Source organism: Hakea prostrata, chromosome 1, assembly GCF_041222555.1.
Source record: "Hakea prostrata isolate BN-2017 chromosome 1, UWA_Hpros_2, whole genome shotgun sequence".
Classification (NCBI taxonomy): Eukaryota; Viridiplantae; Streptophyta; class Magnoliopsida; order Proteales; family Proteaceae; genus Hakea; species Hakea prostrata.
This window is the reverse complement of record NC_142600.1, coordinates 38111650-38136361: the sequence shown is the minus strand read 5'-3', so window position 1 is coordinate 38136361 and position 24712 is coordinate 38111650. Positions and strand designations below refer to the sequence as shown.

General features: G+C 41.8%; 1 protein-coding gene across 1 annotated transcript; it reads right to left on the bottom strand.

The window, feature by feature from the left end:
- Positions 1-907: 907 nt before the first annotated feature.
- On the bottom strand, positions 908-14177 carry MAMYB (Duplicated homeodomain-like superfamily protein). The gene is made up of 2 exons (XM_089149412.1): positions 13038-14177; positions 908-1264 (listed from the first exon to the last, which is right to left on the bottom strand). Exon 1 carries the CDS (start codon positions 14073-14075, stop codon positions 13104-13106), a length of 972 nt encoding a protein of 323 aa, XP_089005538.1. The 5' UTR covers positions 14076-14177; the 3' UTR covers positions 908-1264; positions 13038-13103.
- Positions 14178-24712: the final 10535 nt, after the last annotated feature.

Sequence of the window (24712 nt, the reverse complement as noted above, 5' to 3'; positions counted from 1 at the left end):
AGGTAGCACACTTGAGCTATTATAAGCATATCATGGCGGTGGCTGGGAATTCCAACAAGATACTTTGTCAGGTTTTCCCCTTGTCCTTGACTAGAGCAGCATCGCAATGGTTTTTTATCCTACCTTCGGATCAATATCACATTTTGATGAGCTTAGGAGGAAATTCATTGGTTGGTTCCAAGTGGAACTAGGACCAAGAAGACCAAGGAAGCCCTATTCACAATCAAGGAAGGAAGGAAGGAAGGAAGGAAGGAATGAATTAAACTTGGGATTTGTTATTGCGTTCCAACAAAGCCTCGATGGAAGTGGAGAATTTGGACGAGCAAGTATCCAAGACAACATTGTATAATGGGATAACCCACCCCCAGCTCTGTGGGGTATTGTTACAAGATAAACTGGCAACCTATGCAAGCTAATTGAGAAGTGCCAGGAAAAAGTAGAGGTTTCGAAGATAATAAAGGCTTGACATGAGGAGGCAAGGCAGAAAACAAAGAACAAAAGAATGCTAACCAGGCCCAAAGTTCAAAGCCTCCAGTGACCGATCAAAGTAGAAAGGGATGAACAAACTAGAGGAGTAGATCCTATGAATGGGAAGATTATACACCCTTGAATGCAAGGAGATCAAAACTTTTGACGCAGATAAAGGATTGGACCTCCTTAAGTGGTCAGCAATCTCAAAACCCATGGATAGAAATATGACCAAGTACTGCAGGTATCACATCCACCCAGCCGGTACCCTACCTGGCATACCCAGGTATGTGATCCACAGCCCCGAAGATCAAGTATCGAGTAACCATGCCTCCCACATACGCAATAACACAATCATGAGCAATAATATAATCAAAGTCATAGCATATAAACAATGGAATCGCGATAAGAATAAGAAACAATATAATAAGAGCGCAGAAATAAAAGATACCAATGTATATAATCCAAAAGAAAGAGAGTGAGTGCAAACCACTCCCTCAGCAGAGCGGAAAGTATATCAAATCATAGTTAAGGTTACAAATTCAAGTCTTAAAAGGAGAAATAACGAGATGAATATCTAAACAATTGTTTCCTCAGTCTTATACAAAATATCCTCATAAGTGTAAACATAAGAGACTAAGCACGGCCGTTCCCACGCTAGGGTAGAGCTAATCCTAGAACGTAGCACAATCACCCGTGGGATCCTCATAGTAATTTTCGTAGTAGCCAGCACCCGAAGGGTAGTATGCTTCATTGAGGGTCTCCTCATAGTGGGGGCCATCAAGTTCTTCAACACCTGTAGGATAGTCCAACAAAACATTGCACAAAAGGAGTGAGTTTAAAAGAACCCAGCAAGGCAGTTATTCCATAATACATAAATCACATAATCCAAAACATAACATGATGCAAGATGATATGAAACAGATAATGCAAATATGATTCTAACTCTATGTATGCTAGTCTCTATGGTAGACATGCTTTAAGTCATAGCACCATACTTTTCTTATGTAGGTTCAGTCACTCGGCTCAGGTAGGCTGTGGGTCCTACATCCCTCGGGACAATCCATGGCTGGGATTTAAGTCACCGCTCTCCCACATAACCATTTGGTATAAGTATTGGTGCATGTCACGGTAAAGCCTAGCTCAATGCAAGTCATCTACTCAGTCGTATCAAGTCAGATTCGGATACTTCCATTCCTCGCCCCTAGCGATCCTTTCCGGTATCCTTCACACTAGAGTCATCATAGTCCCTGACTACGGACTCATCAACCCTATTGGTCATCCACAAATAATAGACGGGAAGCTCTCACGTCCTCTCACGGGTTGGTTACCGGTCTTGAGTGCCCGTGAGCCCAAGTCTAGCTATTTGCAACCCTACCAATAAATGGCCTCTAACGAGTATCCACAATGTAATCTATGTCTTCTCATGGGTTGGTTACCAGTCTTGAGAGCCCATAAATCCCCATTACTACCACGGGTCATTCGGTCTCATTGCCCTTCCAATTTGGGTGTGATACAACAAGGACATCCTAACCAACACCACTAGACAAGTCCTATATATGACATCCAATAATCCGGGAAAGTGTCGATAGGCATCTTCGGAAACATCCCATACTATTCCCTCCGATGTCCAATGATAGAAATGTCAAAAGGACATTCCCCAATCCCAAATCATATTTATCCAATCACATTCTCAATTTCATCATATCATACATAAATGATATCTCATCATATTGAAAGATAAGTCATAACATCACATGATAAATCATATATGTAATTGACAAGAATGAATAGTCATGATAACCCAAGAGTATATAAACATGATACTACTGTCTTAAAGTACATACAACAGTCATATGATGTTCAAATACAACAAAGAAGAGGAATCTACTAAGTTGCCAACATCAATGTAAGATTCACATAGTCTATGTAATATGGTGAAAACTGTCCTTACCTTGAGTCGAGATGAAGTTAATCCAAAGATCAAAAGAAAATGGTCCAAAGATAGTACTTAGACCCTAGACAAACATAGATGAAAGATTATAAAAGAAATCAAGAAAATCGGAGGTCGAACGGATCAAATCGGACAAATACACAATGCAGCAATCCTTTGGTTGACTGACTTGGTCAACTGACTTGGTTGACTGACCCAGTCGACCAAGTGAACAGTGTCGAGCTGAAATAGTGATTTTGTATCTGAAACCTGTCTTCTGGAGTTCGGATCACTCCAAAATTTGGAGGGATTGTTAGGAACAGTAGAACAACACTATCTAGCAAGTCATTAAAATAAATCAATGGTCTAATTAGGAATCCCCAATTTAAAACCCTAGGTTCTATATGCTAGATTCATATTTTTCAATGAAATCAAATGCAATTGCAAAGAACATTAGGGAATCAGCTAAGGGGAATGATGAACAATAGATTAGAATCATATGCTAATAAGCAATCAGACTTAGCATGCTACACAAATCAGTTTAGGGCAAGAAATCAAATTGCTATGAAAAAAATCATGTAAATGTATAAACAATAATCAAAATGGGAGCATAGCATAGGTAAAAATGAAAGGGGCTTATGCATTAGCAAGGAAAGAATACATGAAGTGATGGTTGCAAGGTTGCAACACCATCTTCATGGTTTCAACAACAAGTAAGAGAAGGGATTAGAGTATAATAGAGAGTGAGAGAGAGGATACATATGTTGGAGATGATTTTGGGGATGAGAGACAATGATTGGCAATGACTGATGCAAGAATCCTTCACCACTACCAAGGGAATGTCTTGAGAAGCTCTCTCCACGTTCTCAGGAGACTAAATGAGTAGAATAGAGTTCTAATCACGAGGTTCACTTAAGTAGAGAGTAGAATATCCAAAAAGCATCAAATTCTCGGATTTATAATTCCTTTGGTCGACTGGCTTGGTCGACTGGCCCAGTCGACCAAGCTAGTACAACAAGCTTTGGTTAGGGAATTGGAAGGCCAGATTGAGTCAAAATCACTTGGGCTTTCTCCTACAAGTCAATCAACAAGTCTAGGTCAGAGTATTACCTTCGAATCAAGTCTAGAAGCACATTAGGTACTTCAACTAAACTTCCCCTATTCTAGGTGCAGCTTCTCACTAAACACTGACAGTGCATCCAAGTAAGGGGCACCATCGTCAATGTCCATGGGCTCGGAATCAAACACCAAGTCTTCAACTAAGAGGGCCCACAATTCTCTTCTTCCACCATTCCGGGTCTTCGGACCTACAAACATCAAGGATTCCGGGTCAAGTCAGGGTTAGGATAGGGCTGGATTTCACAGTAGGTTTCATAAAGACTATGGGCACTATACAGACGACTGTAGGAACTTGAAAGCAGAGATCAAGAGATTGATATCTCAAGGGCATCTATCTAGGTATGTTAAGGGATCAAGGAATTACCGAGCAAGGAACTAAATCAAGGAAAAGAAGAGAGAACGCTCGACAAGCAAGGAAATAAAGAGTGAGCAACCTGTTGCCAAGAAAGAATGGGATAATGCGGGAGATCAATCTCCGATCTATACCAACTTTGGAGGACCAACCCCTAAGTCCATTACGAAGTTGAAGGCAAAATCTAAGTTCGTTAGGGGTGGCAAAGATAACCAAGAAGCGTAGGCATGAGAGTTGTCCTGAATCCATCAAGTTCACTGATGAGGATTGAAATGGAGTGCAAAAACCTCATGATGATGCCATCGTAATAAAGTCGGAACTAGCCTGATGAGAAATACACAAAGTCCTAGTTAATATTGGTTTCTCGGCGAATCTCCTCTTGTATTAATCATATTAGAAGTTGAAATTAGAAGATGATATGCTTGTGCCTAGCTGAACATATCTAAATAGATTAGCGGGCTCTTGAACTGTAGCTGAGGGAATACTACAACTAGATCTCACGATCGATACATATCCAAAAGAAGCGATCGTAAGAACAATTTTTTTGGTAGCTTCATACTCAGGAGGCCAACACTGACCTTATTGGGAACCGTAGTGTCAATGATGTATATGAAGGTGAAATTCCATACCGAGAATGGATGCCCAGTGTCGGTGACAACAATGGCGATTGAGGTTCGAGACGATCCACACAAGGAAATGATGCAAAGAGCCAAACCAGTCAAAAAGCTCAATTGGTTCTCAAAGAACCTAGCCAAGGAACTTTTATAGGTTCGAAGCAGCCTTTGGATTTCAAGAAAAACATTGATCGAGTTCTTGAGCGAGAATATTAATGTTTGCATGGTCGGCAAAGGACATGCTTGGGATTGATCATAGTGTCACTGAGCATCAACTGTGAATAGACCCAAAGACCAAGCCAATGATTCAGCGAAGGACTTTCTCCACAAAAATTCATAGGCGGTTAGAACCGAAGTAGCAAAATTGGAGCAATTGGGGATCATCAGGCCACTTGAATGCCCAACTTAGCTAGCCAATGTAGTGATGGTGAAAAAAGCCAATGGAAAGTGGCATATGTGCATTGATTATACAAATCTAAATAAGGCATGCCCCAAGGACTGCAACCAAATCCCTTGGATAGACATGTTAATAGACGCCATGGTTGGGTATAAGACATTGAGATTTATGGATGCATACTCAAGCTACAACTAAATACTAATGTCTCATGGGGATGAAAAGCACACAGCCTTCATGATAGACAGGGAAAGCTTCAAATATAAAGTAATGTCTTTTGGACTGAAAAATGCAAGAGCCACCTAGCAAAGGGCAGTGAACAAGATTTTCAAACAACTGGTTGGAAAAAACATGGAGGCATACATAGATGACATGTTAGTAGAAAGCATCATTCGGGCAAAGCATATTGAAGACCTTACAAAAATATTTAGAGTTTTGTGGAAGTACCAGCTACATTTGAATCCAGATAAATGTGCATTTGGAGTATCATTTGGTAAGTTCCTCGAGTTCATGGTCTCTTAAAGGGGGATCGAGGTGAATCTTGGAAAGATCCAAACATTAATCAACATGCAGCTACCAACAATTGTCCAAGAAATCCAATGCCTCACTGGCCGAGTAGCGGCCCCAATCGTTTCAATGCAAATCTGGTGAGCGTTGTCTATAGTTCTTTAAAGCCCTTAGAAACTTGACGGGAAACAAAGAAGCTCAATAGACCAAGGAGTGTGAAAAAGCCTTCAATGAGTTAAAGGAGAAGCTAGAGTGGCCACCAATATTGTCCTAACCGGAGAAAGGAGAAAAGTTGTAGTAGTACTTAGCAACCTTGCCTTCCGCAACAAGTGCGGTACTTGTGAAATCCCCTGGATTTCTAACCCTTTAACCCGTAGTTTCAAGACCAAGAACCAGGGCCTCGAGTCGGCGACAATTGGGGGCCTTTCAAGTCAAGCCCAAAGGTTTAGAAATTGACCCACTGATTGTGAATGACCCTTGTGATGACTCAACAGCTCTCTTAGAGTTTAAGAGAAGATGGAAGATTAATCACGATGGTGTAAAAATGGCAATTTTGGCACGTCCGTAGACCGGCAATGGAGAGTCCGATTGATGAGATTAAGGTATCCAAACAAAGATTGTCGAAAGACCTTTCTATCAAGCCAAGAATCACTGAAATCGGAGTCCATTTGGGGGTCCAACCATGGACCGGTCAGTTGGGCTAGTGGGTGACCCAACCCCCCACCCCTTTTTTAGTTACGGGACATAATCAAGGTTTCAGGTTTTTAAACCCTATTTTAGGTTGTAACTCACCCCAAAACGCATTTTTTTAATGCTAGAAAGAGGCTAAGGCTTGGGGAAGAGGAGAAACCAAGGAGAAGAGCAAATCCCATCCAATTAAAGGTGCTCTACGACTCGGATCGTTGCGGAACGATAAGAAAGGTGAGAATTCTTAAATCCTTCTCTTTAGACATAGTTTGTGGAAATTTCTCATCTCTTCTTTTTAAGGGATCTTGAAAGGGAAGCATGCTAGGTTTATTGTTCATTATTGAATTCTCTTGTTGAGGTTGCTCTTTTGTATAAGAGATAATGGTGCAAATCCTTGCAAAAGATTTCGCTTTTTGACTCTCTGAGACACCCGTGGGCGATTTAGGAGAGCCAATTTGGGGCTTTTTTATCTAGATCGAATTAGATCAAATTGAAGGTACCCGTAGGATTCTTTTTGCTACCAATTAGAGTCTCCCAAAGTTTCGTTTCGATTCGACTTCAAATCGGTGGCGAAATAGTGACTAGTCACTAGTGAAGTTGAGTACTACCCTTTTTAAACTAGTGGTTAGGGATTGTGTTTTCGTGGGAAGATTTTAAGATATCTATTGAAACCCAAAGTGACTCTACTTTGTGATTATTAATTCTCTTGCATGAATAGGTTTATGTATCTTTTAGTCACCAACTTGTGGGAATGAATTTTGGGAATTCAGAGAAAGGATCAAAGTGAAAAGTGAGGAATATACTTAACGATATATTACATGTATAATGATGTTAGTTAATTTTCATTATTGATATTTTGCCTTGCTTTAGTATTATCTTGTGATTATGCGTGTGACTGCTGAAAGGTAAGAAAATATATTTGCTTCTATTTTTCAAAATTCTTTGAACGGTGATATGAGAATATATGAAATGGATGAGATTGGATTGATTAAGTTTTTCTTTTATTTTTAAATCTTAAATTATTGATATGAAAATATATGGATGATGTTGAATTGAATTACTCCTTTTATTTTATGTTGCTAACTAGGGTTGTGGGTTCGCTCATTGCCCGAGTGACCTTATTTGATTGGGGAATGGGGAATGCTTTTTTGGTGTTTCTGTCATTGGACACTAATGGAGATGGTATGGGACACATTTCTATGGTGCCCATTGGCGCTTTTCTTGATTATTGGTGGACATACCTAGGGCATGTCTAGAAATGTTTAACTAGGTGACCTCATGAGTACTACTACCATTTCGGCAGGGGTATTGAAGCCGGTTAACCCTTGATGTTAGTGGTTGGGTCCTGAGTGTCAAGCAGGCCTATTATCATCATAGAGATGTAGGGTTGCATATAATATATAAGGGCTCTTGAGCGCTCAAGACCGGTAACCAACCCGTGAGAGGACATGGAGAGCATTCTGTCCATTATATGTGGATGACCGCTGGGTTAAGGAATGGGGTCTAACAGATGCCTCCCATTGAGGATTTCATTCCTAGGTGGGAAAGTATCGAACCAAAAGGGCACTCGGCATGAGGGGAGATATTAGATACTGAATCGAGTTGGTTGGTGCCATAGGGGAAGTATCTATACCATATGTAGTACGAGACAGTATGACTTTGCACTAAACTAGGATTATCCTTGGCATGCGCCAAATTTCATACCAAATGGTGATGTGAAAGAATGGTGACCTATACCCCAACCATGGCCTGACAGGACTATACCCAACAACCGCGGAGAACCCAATAGACGTCTCTTGTTGATGGAGAGTGACTGAGACCGCCCAAAGGAGATTGGTGTATAAACTTAATGCATATCTATCATAGATACTTCATGATAGAGTTAGAAGCATAATATCATAATCATTCATATATCATATTATTATCATTAATTCCATTATCGATATTCATGTTATATGTGTGGTGTGGAATCTTGTGAACGAATGAATGATATGATGTTGAGTTAACCTCACTGAATTCTGTTGAAGTCATTCATTTTTATATGTCTATTTCTATTAGAATATACTGCAGGTTATGAGGACTCTTTCCAAGTGGAAGATTCGTCGCCAGCAGACTTTCTCGAGGGAGCAACTGAGGAAGATGTAGACTCGCATGGAGCTTCATGTCAGTGCCAAGACTGTTCTTTTTGGGATTGGTTTCCATTAGAGAATTAGTCTAGTTTATTTTTCTGCTGCAAAGAAAATTATCCTCTTTTCTTTTCAAAATTTTGATGTTATACCTTTTGATTTGAAGTAATGGATGATTCTAGTCATTATTTTCAGATTTGATAGCTTTATGTTTAAAACTTGATTTATTCTTGTCCATTTGATTTTACTATATCATATGTTGTATGGAATTGTCACTAAACCTAGGTCTTGTGGTGTATCACTCTTACGGGGATTTGAGTATGATTGGATCGACTGGGTGGTGTGTGACAGTACTCATTCCAAAAGAGGGCACAAAGCAATTCCCAATATATTATGTTAGCCATGTCTTCTTACATGCTGAAATCAGGTACCCGGAGGTTGAGAAACAATCGTTGGTCTTAATGATGGTGCAAAAAAAGCTACACCCCAATTTCCAAGCGCACCAGATCAAGGTCTTGATAAACTTCCCCATGAAGAAAATATTGTATAGATCAGACTTGGCTAGGAGAATGGTGGCTTGGGCGGTCAAGCTTAGCAAACACCAAGTAGATTTCAAGCCCCGAAAAACGATGAAGGCCCAGGCTCTAAAAAATTTCTAGGTCGAGACAGTCTCACCGAGTATACAAGAAGGAGAGCCCTTGGGCTTCAAGAGATGGAAATTATTATTGGATGGCTTGAGTAACCGACCAGGAGGAGAAGCCGAAATAGTACTCAATAGTCCCGAAGGGTTCACAATTCATTTGCACACTAGCTCGGGTTCTCGACATGTAATGATGACACTCAATATAAGGCATTGTTGGCAAGATTTTGATTAACTGTTGCACTCTATGTGGAAAGAATTGAACGTGTACAGAATTCCCTGGCTCGGGGGTGTGAAATCCCCAAGATCCTAAACCAAAACTCAATTTGTAGATCCAAGAACCCGAAGATCTAGTAGAAACCAATTATGGGTCATCCAGATTGAGACCATTGGATCAGGATCAGCATCCATGGACATGGATGGTGGAGATGGTGAATTTGTCACTTCGAAGGATTTTGGAAAAATATCTAGTTTGAATATGGATGGACTCGGAAGATAGATTTCTTACTCACATAAGACGGAGTTAGAAGCAAAGTTCGAAATGTCGACCCATGTCGCCGTGTCGCCGGGGGGCGACACGGCGACATGGGCGACATATCGCCGAAAGTCGACCGACTTTTGGTAGGGGTTCGATGAAAAATCGAACCCCTGTTTCGAAGGGTATTTCAGGTCATTTTGACCTGAAATTTGACGTGTAACCTAATTTGAGGCCAATAAACACATTGGGAGTGTTATTTTGACCTAAAACATCACCTAACCTAAAGTTTATAATTGGCACATGTCCGGCTATATGCGGGCAAAACTGGAAGTTTGGAAAATTCATATAAACTAATGTAAATATGCAAAGAGAACACAAATACACTAACACAATTAGTAAAGAGATGTACTAAAGTTTACAATTCATTATACAATTATGTTGAGTATGGCTCATGCTTCACATATTGTTGCCGACGAAATACAGTTATATATGGCAATTTAGCGATATATTGTCGACTTTTCGGCGATATATCGACTTGTCGGCGATATATCGCCGACACAGGGCGATATATCGCCGACATATGGTAAATGTCGTGTCGCTGGGGGGAGTCGTGTCGCCCCCCAGCGATAGGGAGATATATCGCACTGTGTCGGCGATATATCGCCGACACAGTGAACCCTGGTTAGAAGGTCCTTAAGTCCAAGTAAGAGCCCTTATCTTGGTCTACAAGGTTAGACAAGTGCCTGGACGAACCAGGCAAAAAAACCCCACTTCTATTTGGAAATTAGATGGAATTATTATATTGCTATGAGGCTCAGAACCCTATGAGGAGTGAGAGATCACTTGACGGCAGAAAGAAGGTAGATTTCGCGTCCCAAAAATTAAATCGATTGTCGATTCGTGAAATTGAGGTAACTGACCACTCTCTTCCTATTTCCTAATTTATTTCTTTGATTCATGCATGAAGATATTTGAGATAGTTGTTGTAGTTATGATTTGGTTAGGAGACACATCTTTCCTAATAGTCCCGATCAAATCTAGCATAGGGAATGAGATTCTCACTACTTCTTGATGTGGAAATTATCTCAAAGAAAACCTGATATTGTGGAATGTTGGATTTCAAATGGTGATTGAAATGTGATTGTTTGAGAGCGATTGGGCATGCTTTGGGGACGAACACTATGCCTTTGATTGACCCAAAATCATCAGAACTAAGCGATTGAAGAGGGCTAGTTTCAGACCCAAGTGTTGTTTGATCACCTAGGGAGGTCACTTGGAGGCGGTTGGCCGCCTTGTGAGGCCAATCGACATCCACCCCCTGGTGTGGTGGTAGTTCTAGTCTAATGCATGTCTTTGCTTACTAACTTGAACCTAATCTAAATGCACGTATTCTTAGGGATTTTAGTATCTTGTTAGCATCCTAATTTGTAACATTTGGACTCTTTGAAGATCTCTAAGTATTGCTCAAGTGAGAAATACAACTTCATGCACACATATATTTGATTAATGCTCTATAATGTGAGGATCCCTGGTCGACATTACTATTAGATTATTCCCAAATGGCTCTACTAAGACCATATATTAAATAATCCTTCGTTCATCATTCATTCATTGCGAGGGGAAAACCTTATCCCTCGATCTAAGGTTGGTCTTGCCTTGACGGAGGTGAATTAAAATGATATTCATCATTTGGAATTGACATGCTTGTTTTTTGATACTTGAGCAGAGCACGTCTGGTTTTAAATTCCAAAACGCATGTGTTATATCCACTGCAATAAAACCAGTCTATGGAAACTATACAATTCACATGGATAGAGGGTAATTTATTGATTTCAATACTAATGTTACTACTCGAGAATAAGAAACCATCAAGAGAAATGAAGCAAACATAGATCCATGAGGACCATGACAACAAAACTATCAAAATTATATTGTACTATATACCATGTTTAAACCAGTTTCCCGCACCAATTTCGTACGACAATCATATTGTACTGTGTAAATTCAGTACTGTAAGGTTTCAGTTTTCAGTTTTCAAAGTCAATATCGTACCTAATTACCGATACCATACTGATTGACAGCCTTATCCATAGCCACACCTTGCTATCACATCCTTATACGCCACCCATTGCTTAAAAGAAAACACGTATTGATCCCCGTTTGCATCTTCCCACCTATACTTCTTCCACAAGAGATGGCGATTCTAGGATCTCAAGTTCAACCAAATTCATGCAAAATGGCCCAAGATCCCTTGCTTAGTCCTCCTACCTAGGGCCACCAGTCTTCCCACTACTTTGGTAATAGATAATAAAATCCTTTCGTCCCAGAAGTGTATAGCAGTATTGTACAGCAACGTCTGGTAGACGAATCCAAACCAATTTCACCACTTGCTACTAAGGGTGTAAACAGACTGGATTTGAATAATATCCTATCGGTTTTCGAACGGATTCAGATGATAATCGCATAGTTATTTTTTTAGTAAACTCTTCTAAATGCCCATGAATACATATAGAATACATGCTTTCGACTACTTATTTACATCTTTATCATTTTATTTGTGAGGGCTAGGTTTGAAATTTAAGAATTTAACAAAAATAAATTTAAATAAGTAACTTAATCGGATAATTTTGTCAAACGGATAATAATAGGTAGGTAAGAATGAGGTATATTATTTTCGCATCCTATTTATAATCTGGCGGATCCGGATATCCCTAAACGGATGCGAATTCGGAAGCATAATCTTTGAAACTGCACCAACCGCTTTCCTATCTTGAATGGACTGCGTCTCCAGATCTCCCACATGTCCCTCCTCAGATGACAAAAGGACAGTGCAAACTGCAAACCCCTTCCACATCGCATGCATCACCTTCTGCTTGAGATTCCAATTCATGGCAAGCCTCCATCCGCAAATCATCAAGCAACAGTAAATGGAAGTTTTCTCTCCCAATGAGAGCAAATTTAAACTAAAAACGTTCTCATTTCTGGTTTGAGGGACGACAATTCGCCTAATTCCACCAACAAACACCGGACCTGGCAAGGAATCAAGGAGCGATTCGCTGCCCAACCTAGTCTGCTCCCATATATTTGCGCCAATGGCGGCCCCAAAGCCTCCCCTCCTATGTAACTTTTCTGACTGGCATTAGCGAGACCCTCCATGATATTCGGACGTTCTCCCATACATCATAATCCCCAACCAGCCTATGGTATTCCCTACTTATATCAATTATTATAAAATAGAAAACTTGCAGAGTTTCCTACTTGTATCAGTTTGCGGCATAATCAGCTGTTCAAACTCAATTCAGGAGTGGTTCTTAACTTATTCATGATTCATTTTCTGCTTCACTAAATATGGACTTCTTGACTCACTTAATGCAAATTTTAAATTTTCAGTCCACACATCTTACCCATTCAATGAATACGATAGAAAAAACATTGGGCATCAAACCTGGAAACCCAAGCATTTGGAAAAATTATTCCAACCGATTAAAATTGGGAGAACTACACTCTAATGCATGAATAGGGATCAATCATTAATGCTCAAATTAGCTCTACTGAACTTCTCTATGCAAGATTTGACATGACAGAACTAGAATACTTCTACTCAATTTCCTCTCTGAGATCGACAATGAACGTGAAATCAAAATCTGGTCCATGAGTCATATATTCTACAACAAATACAATAAAATGCAGAAAAAGTGAAACGGGCATAGAACTCTTACCTCTGAAGTTGTAGAAAGAAATTGGAAACCATGGAAAAATTCCTCAATTTTCTTAAAACTATTCTACTAGTCTGCAATAGCTTTTGAGCTACGAAAATCCCTTTTCAATTCAGTAACCCTTTTCATACAAGCAACCTTTGATTTACCCACAACAGCAGCTGTGATCTTGTCCCATCTCATCGGTGCATCTTTCGGAAATGCCTTGAGAGCATTGAGAAGAACAATATCTTCGCTGGAGGTCCAATTCGACACAAGTTTATCGTTCTTAATCTCACCACTAGTCGTCGATCCAACGGATGATTCTTCTTCATTCACAGAAGATCCCAACCTCTTGTCCAAGGGTTTTCTTTGCTTCAAAAACTGCGAGAACGAATCCCCACCACTACTCTGTCTCTTCTCTGACAATGATTTCGCCGTCTTAATTACACTCTCCAATCCGTGCCTTCCTCGGAAAGCTTCTGTTACTAATTCCCATCGTTTCGGCTCTCCGACGGGATGCTTCGACATCTGCTTCGTCAACATTTCAAAATCCTCGTCAGTCCACTCATTTTCCCCTTCAACCACAAATGCGTTACCATTAACAACAGGATTACCATAACTTTTCTCAACTTTCCTCTCTGAACAGTTAACGATAACATCCACCGGCGCTGACATGTTCACAACGGAACCCTCAGATCTCCGAACTTTTTGGCGGCGACTGGAAGCTCTTTTCGTCGATTCATCGGGTTCGACGGGTGCATCCAGATCAGGCGAACGTTCGAGAGGCTCGCCCTTACCGACACGAATTTCGCCCCCGGTGATAGCTATCGGAGCAAATGGGCCAATAAAAAGGGACAGAGAAAACCATATGGAGAGGAATTTGAGAATTTCCGATTGAAGAAAAAAGAATGACAGGCCAAAGACAACAACGGAAAGAGAAGCGCAGGTGAAAACCAAAGGTTTGTTGATCTTCTGGGTTTCAGATTCGGTGTTTTCAGGAGAAGAAACGCGAGAATGGAAGAGGAACCTCGGTCTGCTTTCTTCGTCCAAAAATTCCATCTTTTGCTGCGCGACAAGAGAGAGCGTTGCTCGCCGAGATGGGTAACAATGGGAAACTAGTGTTACCTCACCACCCGACGCCCTCGACCCTAATTTGTTACACTAACCAAACGGGTATAGCTGGTTAAGCATATCGTACGTCAATCGGACGACTACAATAACAGCCTCACTCTTAATACCCAAGCATCATTTTGAATTTGTTTTTATATAATTAATGCCGTAGAATGGGTGTAAACTCAAGACTTCTCTTAGGGAGGTTGGGCCTTTAACCGCTTTACTAATCCATCATTGGCATCATTTTTTAAGTTTTAACTTAGCACCACAATAACAACCTCTCTCATTGTCACATCCTCCCGTCGGTACCTTAACTGCATTACTCGGAGGTGTGCTCCACACCTCTGAAGATCAATTCATAACAATCATCCTCCTACATAGCACAATAGTATAATCAAGAGCAAATCAATGTATAAATTCTCAAAAAAACAATCAATGAATAGATCTCAAAAAATCACAAAAGAATATCAGAGTGTGGTATAAAGATACTGTTACAAAATCTGAGTATAGAATATAACAGAAATAAACTCTAAATCAAAGTGAAAAAGTAGATCAAAACTCTAATGTAATACGACTAAATAAACTATAAAATAAAGAAGTCTAAAATTCAATCTAACAACTAATCGAAATAAGTTTTTATGTCCATCAAATAATGTCTGAACTCAAATATCTCTGTCTCCATTACGGGATACTCTAACTCCAAGATCTGACTAACTCTGGTACACACAGTCATTACATGAGCACGCTTCACTTTAAAGTTTGTAATCACCAAAATCTTGTAAACCATACAGATCACACGTTGTAGCGTCGTAGTCCTGGGTCTCGTAGTCATCTATATTTGCAACACAATATAAATAGAACATTGCCCCCCAAGGGTGAGCTCAAAAGAACTCAGTAGTTCAATCACAAATAACAACTACAAACAGTTCAAAACGAGCATGATGCAATATGATATAAAACAGCAATGCAAATATGCTTCTAACTCTTAATATGCTAGTCTCTAGTGGCAGACACGCATTAAGTTAGAACATCATATTCATCTAGGTAGTCTCAACCGTCCACGGTATTCTTCACAAGCTTGACCTTTTCAATCTCCTTCAACATTAAGTCAATGCAGTGAGCAGCACAAGGAGTCCAAAAAAGCCTATATTTGTTCATCCATCAAGGCATCAAGTCATCAATACAAAGTTATAAAGTGTACATGTATATGTATAATGTAAATATATGTATTTACAAATGAAAATTAATACTATATGTTTAGATACCCGAAGTTCTCCCGCATCTTCAACCCAGCTTTCTTGTAGTTGGAGCCATTATCAGTCACAATTTGAACCACACTTTCCACTCCAACCTCCTTCACCACTTGCTTCAATAATTTGTAAATGTATTTTGCATCCTTCTTCTCACAGGATGCATCTACTGACTTAAGGAACACTGTCCTCCAATCACAATTCAACATGAAATTGATAATTGACTATCTAGTGGGACTAGTCCAACCATTAGTCATCAGAGTCACTCCATAATGATTCCACATGGGCTTTAATCCCTTAATGTACTCATTTATGTCCTCTTTATGCTTAGGCAAATACACATTATATATCTCATATGGAGTGGAGGCCTGTACACCACTCTCAGCCCTGCCTATCTGCTCAATCATATCTCTGTAGTAGGGCCCCTGGGCTGTATGTGCTAGAGCACTATGGTAATGTGCCCATTTGGAGAAAGCCATCCCCACTTTCTCCTTCACACTCCCCCATAAGTGCTTCAACTTTCTCTGTTTATGCTCAGGCCTCGCAAATAGGGCTGGAAGCTCGACCCCTTGTAGGATGATCTCAAGATCCAGATCTGTAGGATGTGTTGAGGAAGCTCGACCCCTTGTAGGGGCCCGTGGGATAAGAGTCTCCTGCCTCACACTCTGAGACCTCCTCATAGGGACTTGGGAGCCACCTGTGCCTCCCATACGTACTGGCTCTCTAGAGGACCCACAACCCAGACCCCTCTGCGGCCTCCTCATGTCATCAATCCTCTGTTGCTCCCTACTCATCATCATCACCCTCCTCAGCTGAACGGCCTTTGGATCAGGGTCACTGTCTCTTGGCTCATCCCTACTGATGCGTCCAAAATCTGCTCAGCCCTTAGACCTCCTCGTGATGACCTGGCAAAACGAAAGCGTCAGATGTGGCCCCACCGCGGGGGTCGGAGTCCACCTCCGAAGGCTAAGTCAATTGATGAACTTAATCACAAATGGCTCTGCTAGAAGTACAGAGCTAAGGAATAAAGAACTGGGAAAGGTGATCTAGATCGTAAGCCTCAGATAGTTTACGTCTATTAGTATGTATCTGAATTTGAGTCTGAGTCTCAGATTGTGTCCTCCTCACCTCGTATGGCAGTGAGGTTTATATAGAGTGTACCTTCGAATCTCCTTCGTTGGATGCACTTGAGCCTTCTTCGAGTAGTCGTTGGATCTTAACAGTTAGATCCGTTGAGCGATAGACTTCTACTAGTTTGGACTAGTAGAGGACTCCTGAGATAACCTTTAGGTTATGCGATGATTATCCCTTTGATAATGATTAGCCGCAGCCGTCAATTTGAATCTGCCATCATTAGGGTAATTAACCTAATTCATCAGTTGAATTAGGGCGTGCTTGTAGCTGAATAAGTTTTCTTCCTCAGCAAGCCATCTTCTGGATCCGATTCGCTCTGGAGCGAGTCGGTTCCCTCTGTCTCGACCGGGGTCGAGGGTCGAACCAAGTATGAACCCGGTCCGATCATAATTTCTCCATATCACGAGCCCCCCAGACCAAGCGTTCGGTCGATCCCGAGGGCTTGGTTTTTAACTGGGTTCTTCGTCAGGCAATAGTCTCTACGTGTTCCATTAGATGTCATATCACATTTAACGCGGTGGTCACTTTTCCTCGAGCGTTGTGAGGGTAAGGCCACGTGTCTCCTTGCAGTCGATCTGTCGTGGCTCACGTAATCCAAGCGACGGTTTCCGAACGCCTGTTTCAGATTCGTGAGTTCAAACTTTCAAAACGTCTTCAAATCTCGATCGTTGATTTTGAATCAATCTCGATCGTTCAGATTCCCGAACACTCGTGCCGGTGCTTTTAAAAGCGGTTCGTTGTCTTCGTAGGTTTCATTCTTCCTGTCCGGAATTTGAACCTTTGTTGTCTGCTTTGCGCCTTCCTGCTCTCAAGCTTTTGCCTCACTGAATCAGTAAGTTTACTGGTCTTTTTCTTTTTGTTGCTTACTGAAACAAGTAATGGCGGATAATAGGGCTTCTCTGGTACCCAGTGTTAGTAATAGTAGTGGTAATGAAGCTTTTGCTTCTCCTCCTTCAGAACAATCGGATAGTGATAACAAAACCCTAACTGTCCTCTGGCGCGAGTTTGCTGAAGTTTCTCAAAAAGGTTTAGAGAGAAAAACCGAAACTCCTTCTGTCCTCCTCCCGAGTCCGGATCTTCCAAGACTTCTAGGGTAATCGCCGAGTCTTCTAGGCAGCCTCAAACTTCCGGGGTCCAATGGCGGACCTCGGCTCTGTTCCCTCCATTTACAAGGAGGAACTTCTTTCAGCCATCCAAGATTTTGATTTTCCTTCCTCTTATCAGGTTAGGGCTCCCCATTCTGATGAGAGGGTTGATTCAACCCTTTCGGGTGAATTTTCTCTGTACATAGATGCACTGGAAAGCGGGGTTCGCTTTCCCTTTTTTAATCCTTTGTTCTCCGCAGTTCTGAATCATTGAGACATTTGTCCTGGAATGGTCCTTCCCAATAGCTGGCGTCTCATCGTCGGCTTCTTGGGTTTGTGTTTTGAACTTGGCATTACGCCATTTCTTTCTCTCTTTGTACATTTTCATGTTCTTTCTATCTCCCATCCTCCCGAATGGGTTTTTCTGTCCAAACGCAATAAGGCTGAACTTGATTGGAGGGGCAGCATCCTTGCCAAAGGAACTTGCCCTTCTAATCACAAAAGATGGCGCGAACGATACTTTTTCTATCGAGCGCCTCCATCGGATCTTAACTTCCCGACCGCCTGGAGGCGGTGTACTTCTTCTTCCGAGAATAACTGAGGCCTTCCCTTATCTAAAGAAGACGAGGCGGCCGTCAGGAAGATCAAATCCATTCCATGGTATCAAGAGATACATGGACTTGAGGTGGAGTATAACTCCATTCTTCAATACTGGGGCTTGGCTCATTGTGAGCTTCTAACCATCATCTTTTAATTTTACTGAAGTCAAACGTCTTCAATTCTGACTTTTGCTCTTCTTTGCAGTGCCTCCAAGAATGAACCCCGAGAACCTGCGAGTGAAGGCCGCTAGGGCCGTTGCGACAGCCGAGCAACGATCGCCTAGAGCCTTGACCGTTGATCAAGAGGCTTCTGTTCCCTCTCCCGACCCCTCTTATAGGGGTATCAGGAATATCAGGCCCGTGGCTGATGCTTCGGGTAAAGGGAAGAAGCCAATAGTGAAGAGGTCTAATGTCTCCTCCGCCCGAACCAAAAGGAGGCATGATACAGTTGATGCTTCCTCCCACAAAAAGTCCAAAAATTCTGCGGATTGTGAGGAGGTCTTCACCCCTCAGTGGACCCTGAAGTTGACCGATAGGGTGACTCGGGACCCTAAGAAAGCTGCAGAGTGGAGCTCCCTCATTCTTGTTCCTTCTGATCGCCAGGAATTTGAAACCCTGGATGACGTTGCCCTTGTTAGTCAATCCACAAGGTACCGGTCTTCTTGCTTACTTATTTTTTCATAATTTCTTATGACTTCTTCTGATAATTTCCGCCTTCCCAGGAATGATGTGTTGAGCTTCTATCAACACATGGAAGCATTGAGCCAGGTTGGCCGCAATAGCTCCTTGCTGCAGACCTGTGAAGAGAATTTGGCCAAAGCCAATTCTGAGATAGACCAAGTGACTGCAGCTGCCGAAGAGCTGCAAAGAAAGCATGAGGAAGAAGTGATCTCCCTCAAGGAGGCCCTTGATGCTTCGAAGGCTCGTGCTGTTGCTACCGAGCGCGTGGCCAAAAAGCAAAAAGAAGCTGCCACGTTGTTCGGTGACAGGCTTGAATTTCAATGTGTGGAGAACGAGAGATATCTGAAGTGGGCGGTCCCTAGCAAGCCCGAGCACATCAAGCCAGAGCTTCGGAAGGAGTGTGTTCGGAAGTACCTGAACAGCGTACCTTTCTCGGAGCTGCTAGGTGCCTACAACATTCAAGCTTATCGCTTGGGGCAGAATGACGTTTGGAAGCGAATTCTCGCATCAATCCCTTCCTTCGATACTGCTCCCTTTCGTGAGGTGTGCCATAAAGAGGTCTTTGGAAAATTAGGCATGCATCTCCCAGACTGGGCTCGGGAAGAAAATGATCCTTTTCCAGCTGACCCACAATATGAGGCATATCTGGCTGACGAGCCGGCACTTCCAGAGGAGAAGTCACAAGCCGAATCACAAGCTGCTGCTAAAGAGGACTTTGACAATGTTATTCTTGAGGAAGGCTCTTCTCAGGATCAAGAGAAAAGTCCTCCCGACCAGGGCTCCTCGGGCAACAATGAAGAAGAGGCTTAGGGAGTTATCTCTTTTTTTTTTTTTTTGTAAAGATTGACCTCCTTGCTAATGAATAGACACTTCTTTTTCATGTTGGCCTTTCCATTTCCCTGTCTCCTGCTGAAATCTTGTCTTGAATATCAAAATATAAATGATAAAACTTATCACTTAACTTCACATTCTTCGATGAATAATAATCTTGTAGAGATATTATGAAGATGCGTTTTGGAAAGATGCATTAATCTTCCCCACTACTTCATTTACTGCAAAGTCCACACGTTTCCCTTCTCGTATTTGCGAAGTCCAAACGTTTCCTTGCTCTGGTATACCATTCACTGTTTCCAATGAATCGGAAATACATCCATTATTACAATGGCGGTGCGACGATTGGAGGTATCCCTGCATCGGGTGCTCACCTCCACATGTTTCCATGTGGCATCCCTCCGACCGTTGATCTTGCTTTCTGCGGATTTCGAAGCGTCATTTCGATCTGGGCCATTGGTTGTCCTTAGCTCTCAACCGTCGTCTTAATACCTGAGGCTATTTAAAGCCTTCGTGGGTACTCTCCATCTATCCTGCTATCTGCAAGTTAGATTTGCTAAAGCGACATTCCGTCCTCTTGCTTCCGTATTCCTCGTACTCCAACAATAACTCAATCAACTTCTGAACAAGTGAGTTTTTTGATTACTCATCTCTTTCCCCCTTTCCCCCTGAGTAAACTGCACAGTAGTAATACTTGGGGTTTAGTTAATCGTGTTTGGGCTTTTGACAGAGAACTAGGGTTTTCCCTTGTTGCCATTGTTGTTGGATATTTGTACTGATACGGTTTTTCTGTTTATATAGTGGCTCCCAATATCAACCCGAACTTTATCAGAGCGAAATCTTGTAAGAAAATCGTTCCGTCGGTGGTGGTTGGGGCCAATGAGGTGGTTTCAGCTAGTGAATCCTCCAAGCGTAAGGCGACTGCTGTTGGTGAATCTTCAAGTCAGATTCCCACAGTTTCTGTTGATGCCGTCCCTACGCCTCTTTTGCCCGAAGTGATTGCTCGTCTTTCCCAGGAAGATCTTGATCACTCCATTGTTGATGGCGCTGCTGACGCCCCTGCTACAGAGACCTTTGGTGCACCCCCGAAGGAGACTCTTCGGGCATCTGAGGCAACTATGTTGGCGTATGATGAAGGTGTGGTCCCAGCAGGTGCTGCTCCTATTTCCAATTCTAGTGCTTGTTTGGCATCCTCCTCCTCTCCTTTGGAGTTGGAGGATTTTGCCACCAGGAAGCGCCGTCGGGTGACAAGTGATGTAGCTCATCCTTCTCTTGATGTAGCTCATTCTTCTCATCCTTCGCCCGAATTAGTGTCAAACGAGTTTGACAGAGCGTTGGAATGGTGCACTGTTGCTCAAATGACTTCTGAGAGCGCAATTCTTTCCAAACTTCCAGATGAAGTCTTTATGAAGTCACTGGTGATGTAAGTCTTTTTTTCATTATCTTTTGATTCTGAATATTACTCTCCTGCTCCTTTTTAACTCGAAAGTTGTTTGCAGGAATCTTACTGGTAACTTCCACAATCAAGTGGAAGCAGCCTCTAGGCTCAATAGGTTGAGCAATGAAGTTTCTAGGCTTCGGGAAATCTCTGAAGCTAAAGATGCTGAGATTGCTCGCCTTAAGAAACTAGCTTGGGAGGTTGCAGGAGAAAAGAATTCGGTGATCAATCGTCTTTAGTCAAACTTGGATGATGCCAGGGAGAAGATTTGGCACCTGGAGCGAGGAGTTGGAAAGTCAGGAGCCAAAGGATCTGAAACGTTACCCCAAAGGCAAGCTGTCGTTCCTTTGCCCGAATCCCTTCCAACTGATGTTCGCAGAGCCTGCGTCTTTAAGTATTTACACAGTAAGCCCTTTGTTGATATGCTGAATGCTTATAACTTGCAGGCGTACCGGGATGGTGAGAACGAAGTATGGGAATCAATATTAGGGAAGGATCCTCATTTTGATATGACTCCCTACAGTGTTGTTTGCCATCCTGAAGTATTTACCAAACTGGGCCTTCCTCCTCCTGACTGGACCAAAAATAAGATTGATCCTCCGCCTTCTGATCCAGATATTATGCATTATTTGGAAGACTCTCCTGTTTATTCTCCCTTGGAAGGATTCAATTATGACGAGCTCGCCTTGAATGCAAGTTTGGTCGAAGACCATACTTCTCCTGGACAAGCTGGACAAAGAGTATGAAATTGCGGAGGATTTTATACATACTGAAATGTTTTTTGTAATCCTCATTTCTCCTCTTCTTTTCCTTGAATCCATACCAATGGTTGATTCATGTGTTTGTTCTAGCAAAGTTGTGCCGATCTTGTATGACTTCTTAATGATCATCGATGATGACTTTCTTTTTGGACCTAAGATTGTATCCGGCTCTTGTAATCTTATGTTTGATGTTGAGACCGGCCTCTTCTGGTCTTTTGAAGAAATAAGAAATTAACTTCATCTTGAACTTTACTAGCCACTTGAATCGCTGTAGTACTAGGTCTTAGTTGTTTAGAACAATGCCTTTACTTAAAGATTTCCAAAGAAATACAATAAGTCTGAGTAGGAACTCACTCGGGTTTTAAACCGATGCCTTTACTTAAGGATTTCCGGAGAAATACAATAAGTCTGAGAAGGAACTCACTCGGGTTTTAAACCGATGCCTTTACTTAAGGATTTCCGGAGAAATACAATAAGTCTGAGAAGGAACTCACTCGGGTTTTAAACCGATGCCTTTACTTAAGGATAATTCGAAAATTCAATAAGTCTTGAAGGAACTTACTCGGGTTTCAAACCGACACCTTGCAGAAGGAACTCACTCGGATTTTCATCCGATGCCTCGACTTAAGAGATTCCGAAAAAAATTCCATAAGTGTTGAAGGACCCACACGGATTTTCATCCGATGCCTTATAGTTGGATCTTGTTCCTGAATGTGGTGTATGATGCCCCCCAATCAAAAGATAATTTGTTGAAAGCCAAAAATTGCATTGATTGAGTTGAAAATGTTTACATCACGAACAAAATTGAAATCATCATCAAGGATAAAACTTTTTGAGATGCCTGGCATTCCACGAACGATCCAACTCTTTCTGGGTGTTGATGTTCTTCAGCCTATAGGCTCCTGAACCAACTGGTTTTACAACCATATAAGGTCCTTCCTAGGAAGGGTCCAATTTTCTTTGGTGACGTGGGTCGGAAGCTAAGGTGTTTCTCAACACCAAATTTCCGGCTAAGTACCGACGATTATTCACTCGAGTATTATAATGAGACGCTATCCTTCTTTGATAATGTTGAGTTCGTGCTATTGCCTTTGCCCAAACTTCATCCAACAGATCAAGACTATCAAGCAGTCCTTGATCGTTTGCTTTTTCCTCGAACTCTCGATCCCGTAATGTCCCCGCCATTATCTCCAGCGGTGCCAATGCTTCGGATCCATATGCTAGCCTAAATGAAGTTTCTCCTGTGGGTGTTCGAACCGTAGTTCTATAGGCCCACAGTACGTTATGAAGTTCTTCAACCCAAGAAGCCTTATCAGCTTCGAGTCTTCTCTTTATTCCTTCTAGTAGCGTTTGATTAGTAACATCTACTTGTCCATAGCTCTGGGGGTATGCCACTGAGGACATACGATGCTCGATCATATATGTTCCGCAAAATTGCTCAAATTGCGGACAGTCGAACTGAGTACCATGGTCAGTGACGATAATCTTTGGAATCCCAAAGCGATATATGATTGACTCAAGCACGAATTTCTCCACTTTTTTCTCAGTAATTGTTGCCAGTGCACTGGCTTCAACCCATTTCGTGAAGTAATCAATTGCTACTATCAAATATTCCCGTCCGCTTGACGCCTTGGTGAATTTGCCCATGATATCAATTCCCCACATCGCAAAGGGAATGGGATCTAGAATTGAAGTCATGGTTTCCGCCGGGCGCTTCGATACTGTAGCATGAATTTGACAGTTGCCACATCGACGAACATACTCCATAGCAGCCTCTTGGATCTTAGGCCAATATAACCCAAGTCTTAGAATTTTGTGGGCCAGGGCTCGTCCACCCATGTGAGCCCCACAAATTCCTTCATGAACCTCAGCCAAAGCTGACTTTGCTCCTTCGGGGCCTATACATCTCATAAGGGGTCCAGAATAAGATCTTTTGTATAGTCTCCCATTCTGAATGACAAATCTTGCCGATCATATCTTGATCAACCTTGCCTCTTTCGGATCCTCAGGTAATTTGTCATCTCTTAGATACTCAATTATCGGATCCATCTAGCAACGCTCTGCTTCAATATAAGAAATTTCTTTCTCATGATAACTTGGAAATGTTATCTCTTCAATATAGACCGAAGGGTCTAGATTCTTTTCTTTGGCATTGGCTAGTCGGGATAGCTCATCTACCACTGAATTTTCATTCCTCGAAATATGAGATATCTTCAAATTTCGAAATTGGTTTTGAAATGCCTGCACTATCTCTTGATATTTCTGCAAGCGTGGTTCCTTAATACCGTACTCCCCCTGGACTTGGTTGACTATAAGTTGAGAGTCACTATAAATAGTAACATCAGCGATAGATAATGCTTTTGACAACCGAAGTCCAACTATCAGAGCCTCATTAACTGCTTCGTTATTACTTGCTTCAAATGCAAATCTCAAAGCATATCGAATAATAAAGTCTGCTGGACTTTTCAATAGAATTCCAGCTCCTGCTCCATCTTTATTACTCGAACCATCCACATATACCTCCCAAGTGGTTGGTATAATGGGATCCTCAATGGTGGACTCCACTGGTGCAGTAGTTTCTACTACAAAATCGGCTAGCACCTGAGCCTTGATTGTCGTTATGGGCTTAAAACTCACTTGGAACTCGCTGAGTTCAACTGACCAGGACACCATCCTTCCAGATAAATCAGGTTCATTAAGAACTTTACTGAGAGGAAAAGTTGTAAATACCTCAATTGGATGAGCCTGAAAGTATGGCCTTAGCTTCCTGGCGGCTATCATGAGAGCCAGAGCCTGCTTCTCAA

Excerpts from the sequence above, each read along its gene's own strand:
- MAMYB (XM_089149412.1), bottom strand. The coding sequence starts at position 14,075 with ATGGAATTTTTGGACGAAGAAAGCAGACCGAGGTTCCTCTTCCATTCT.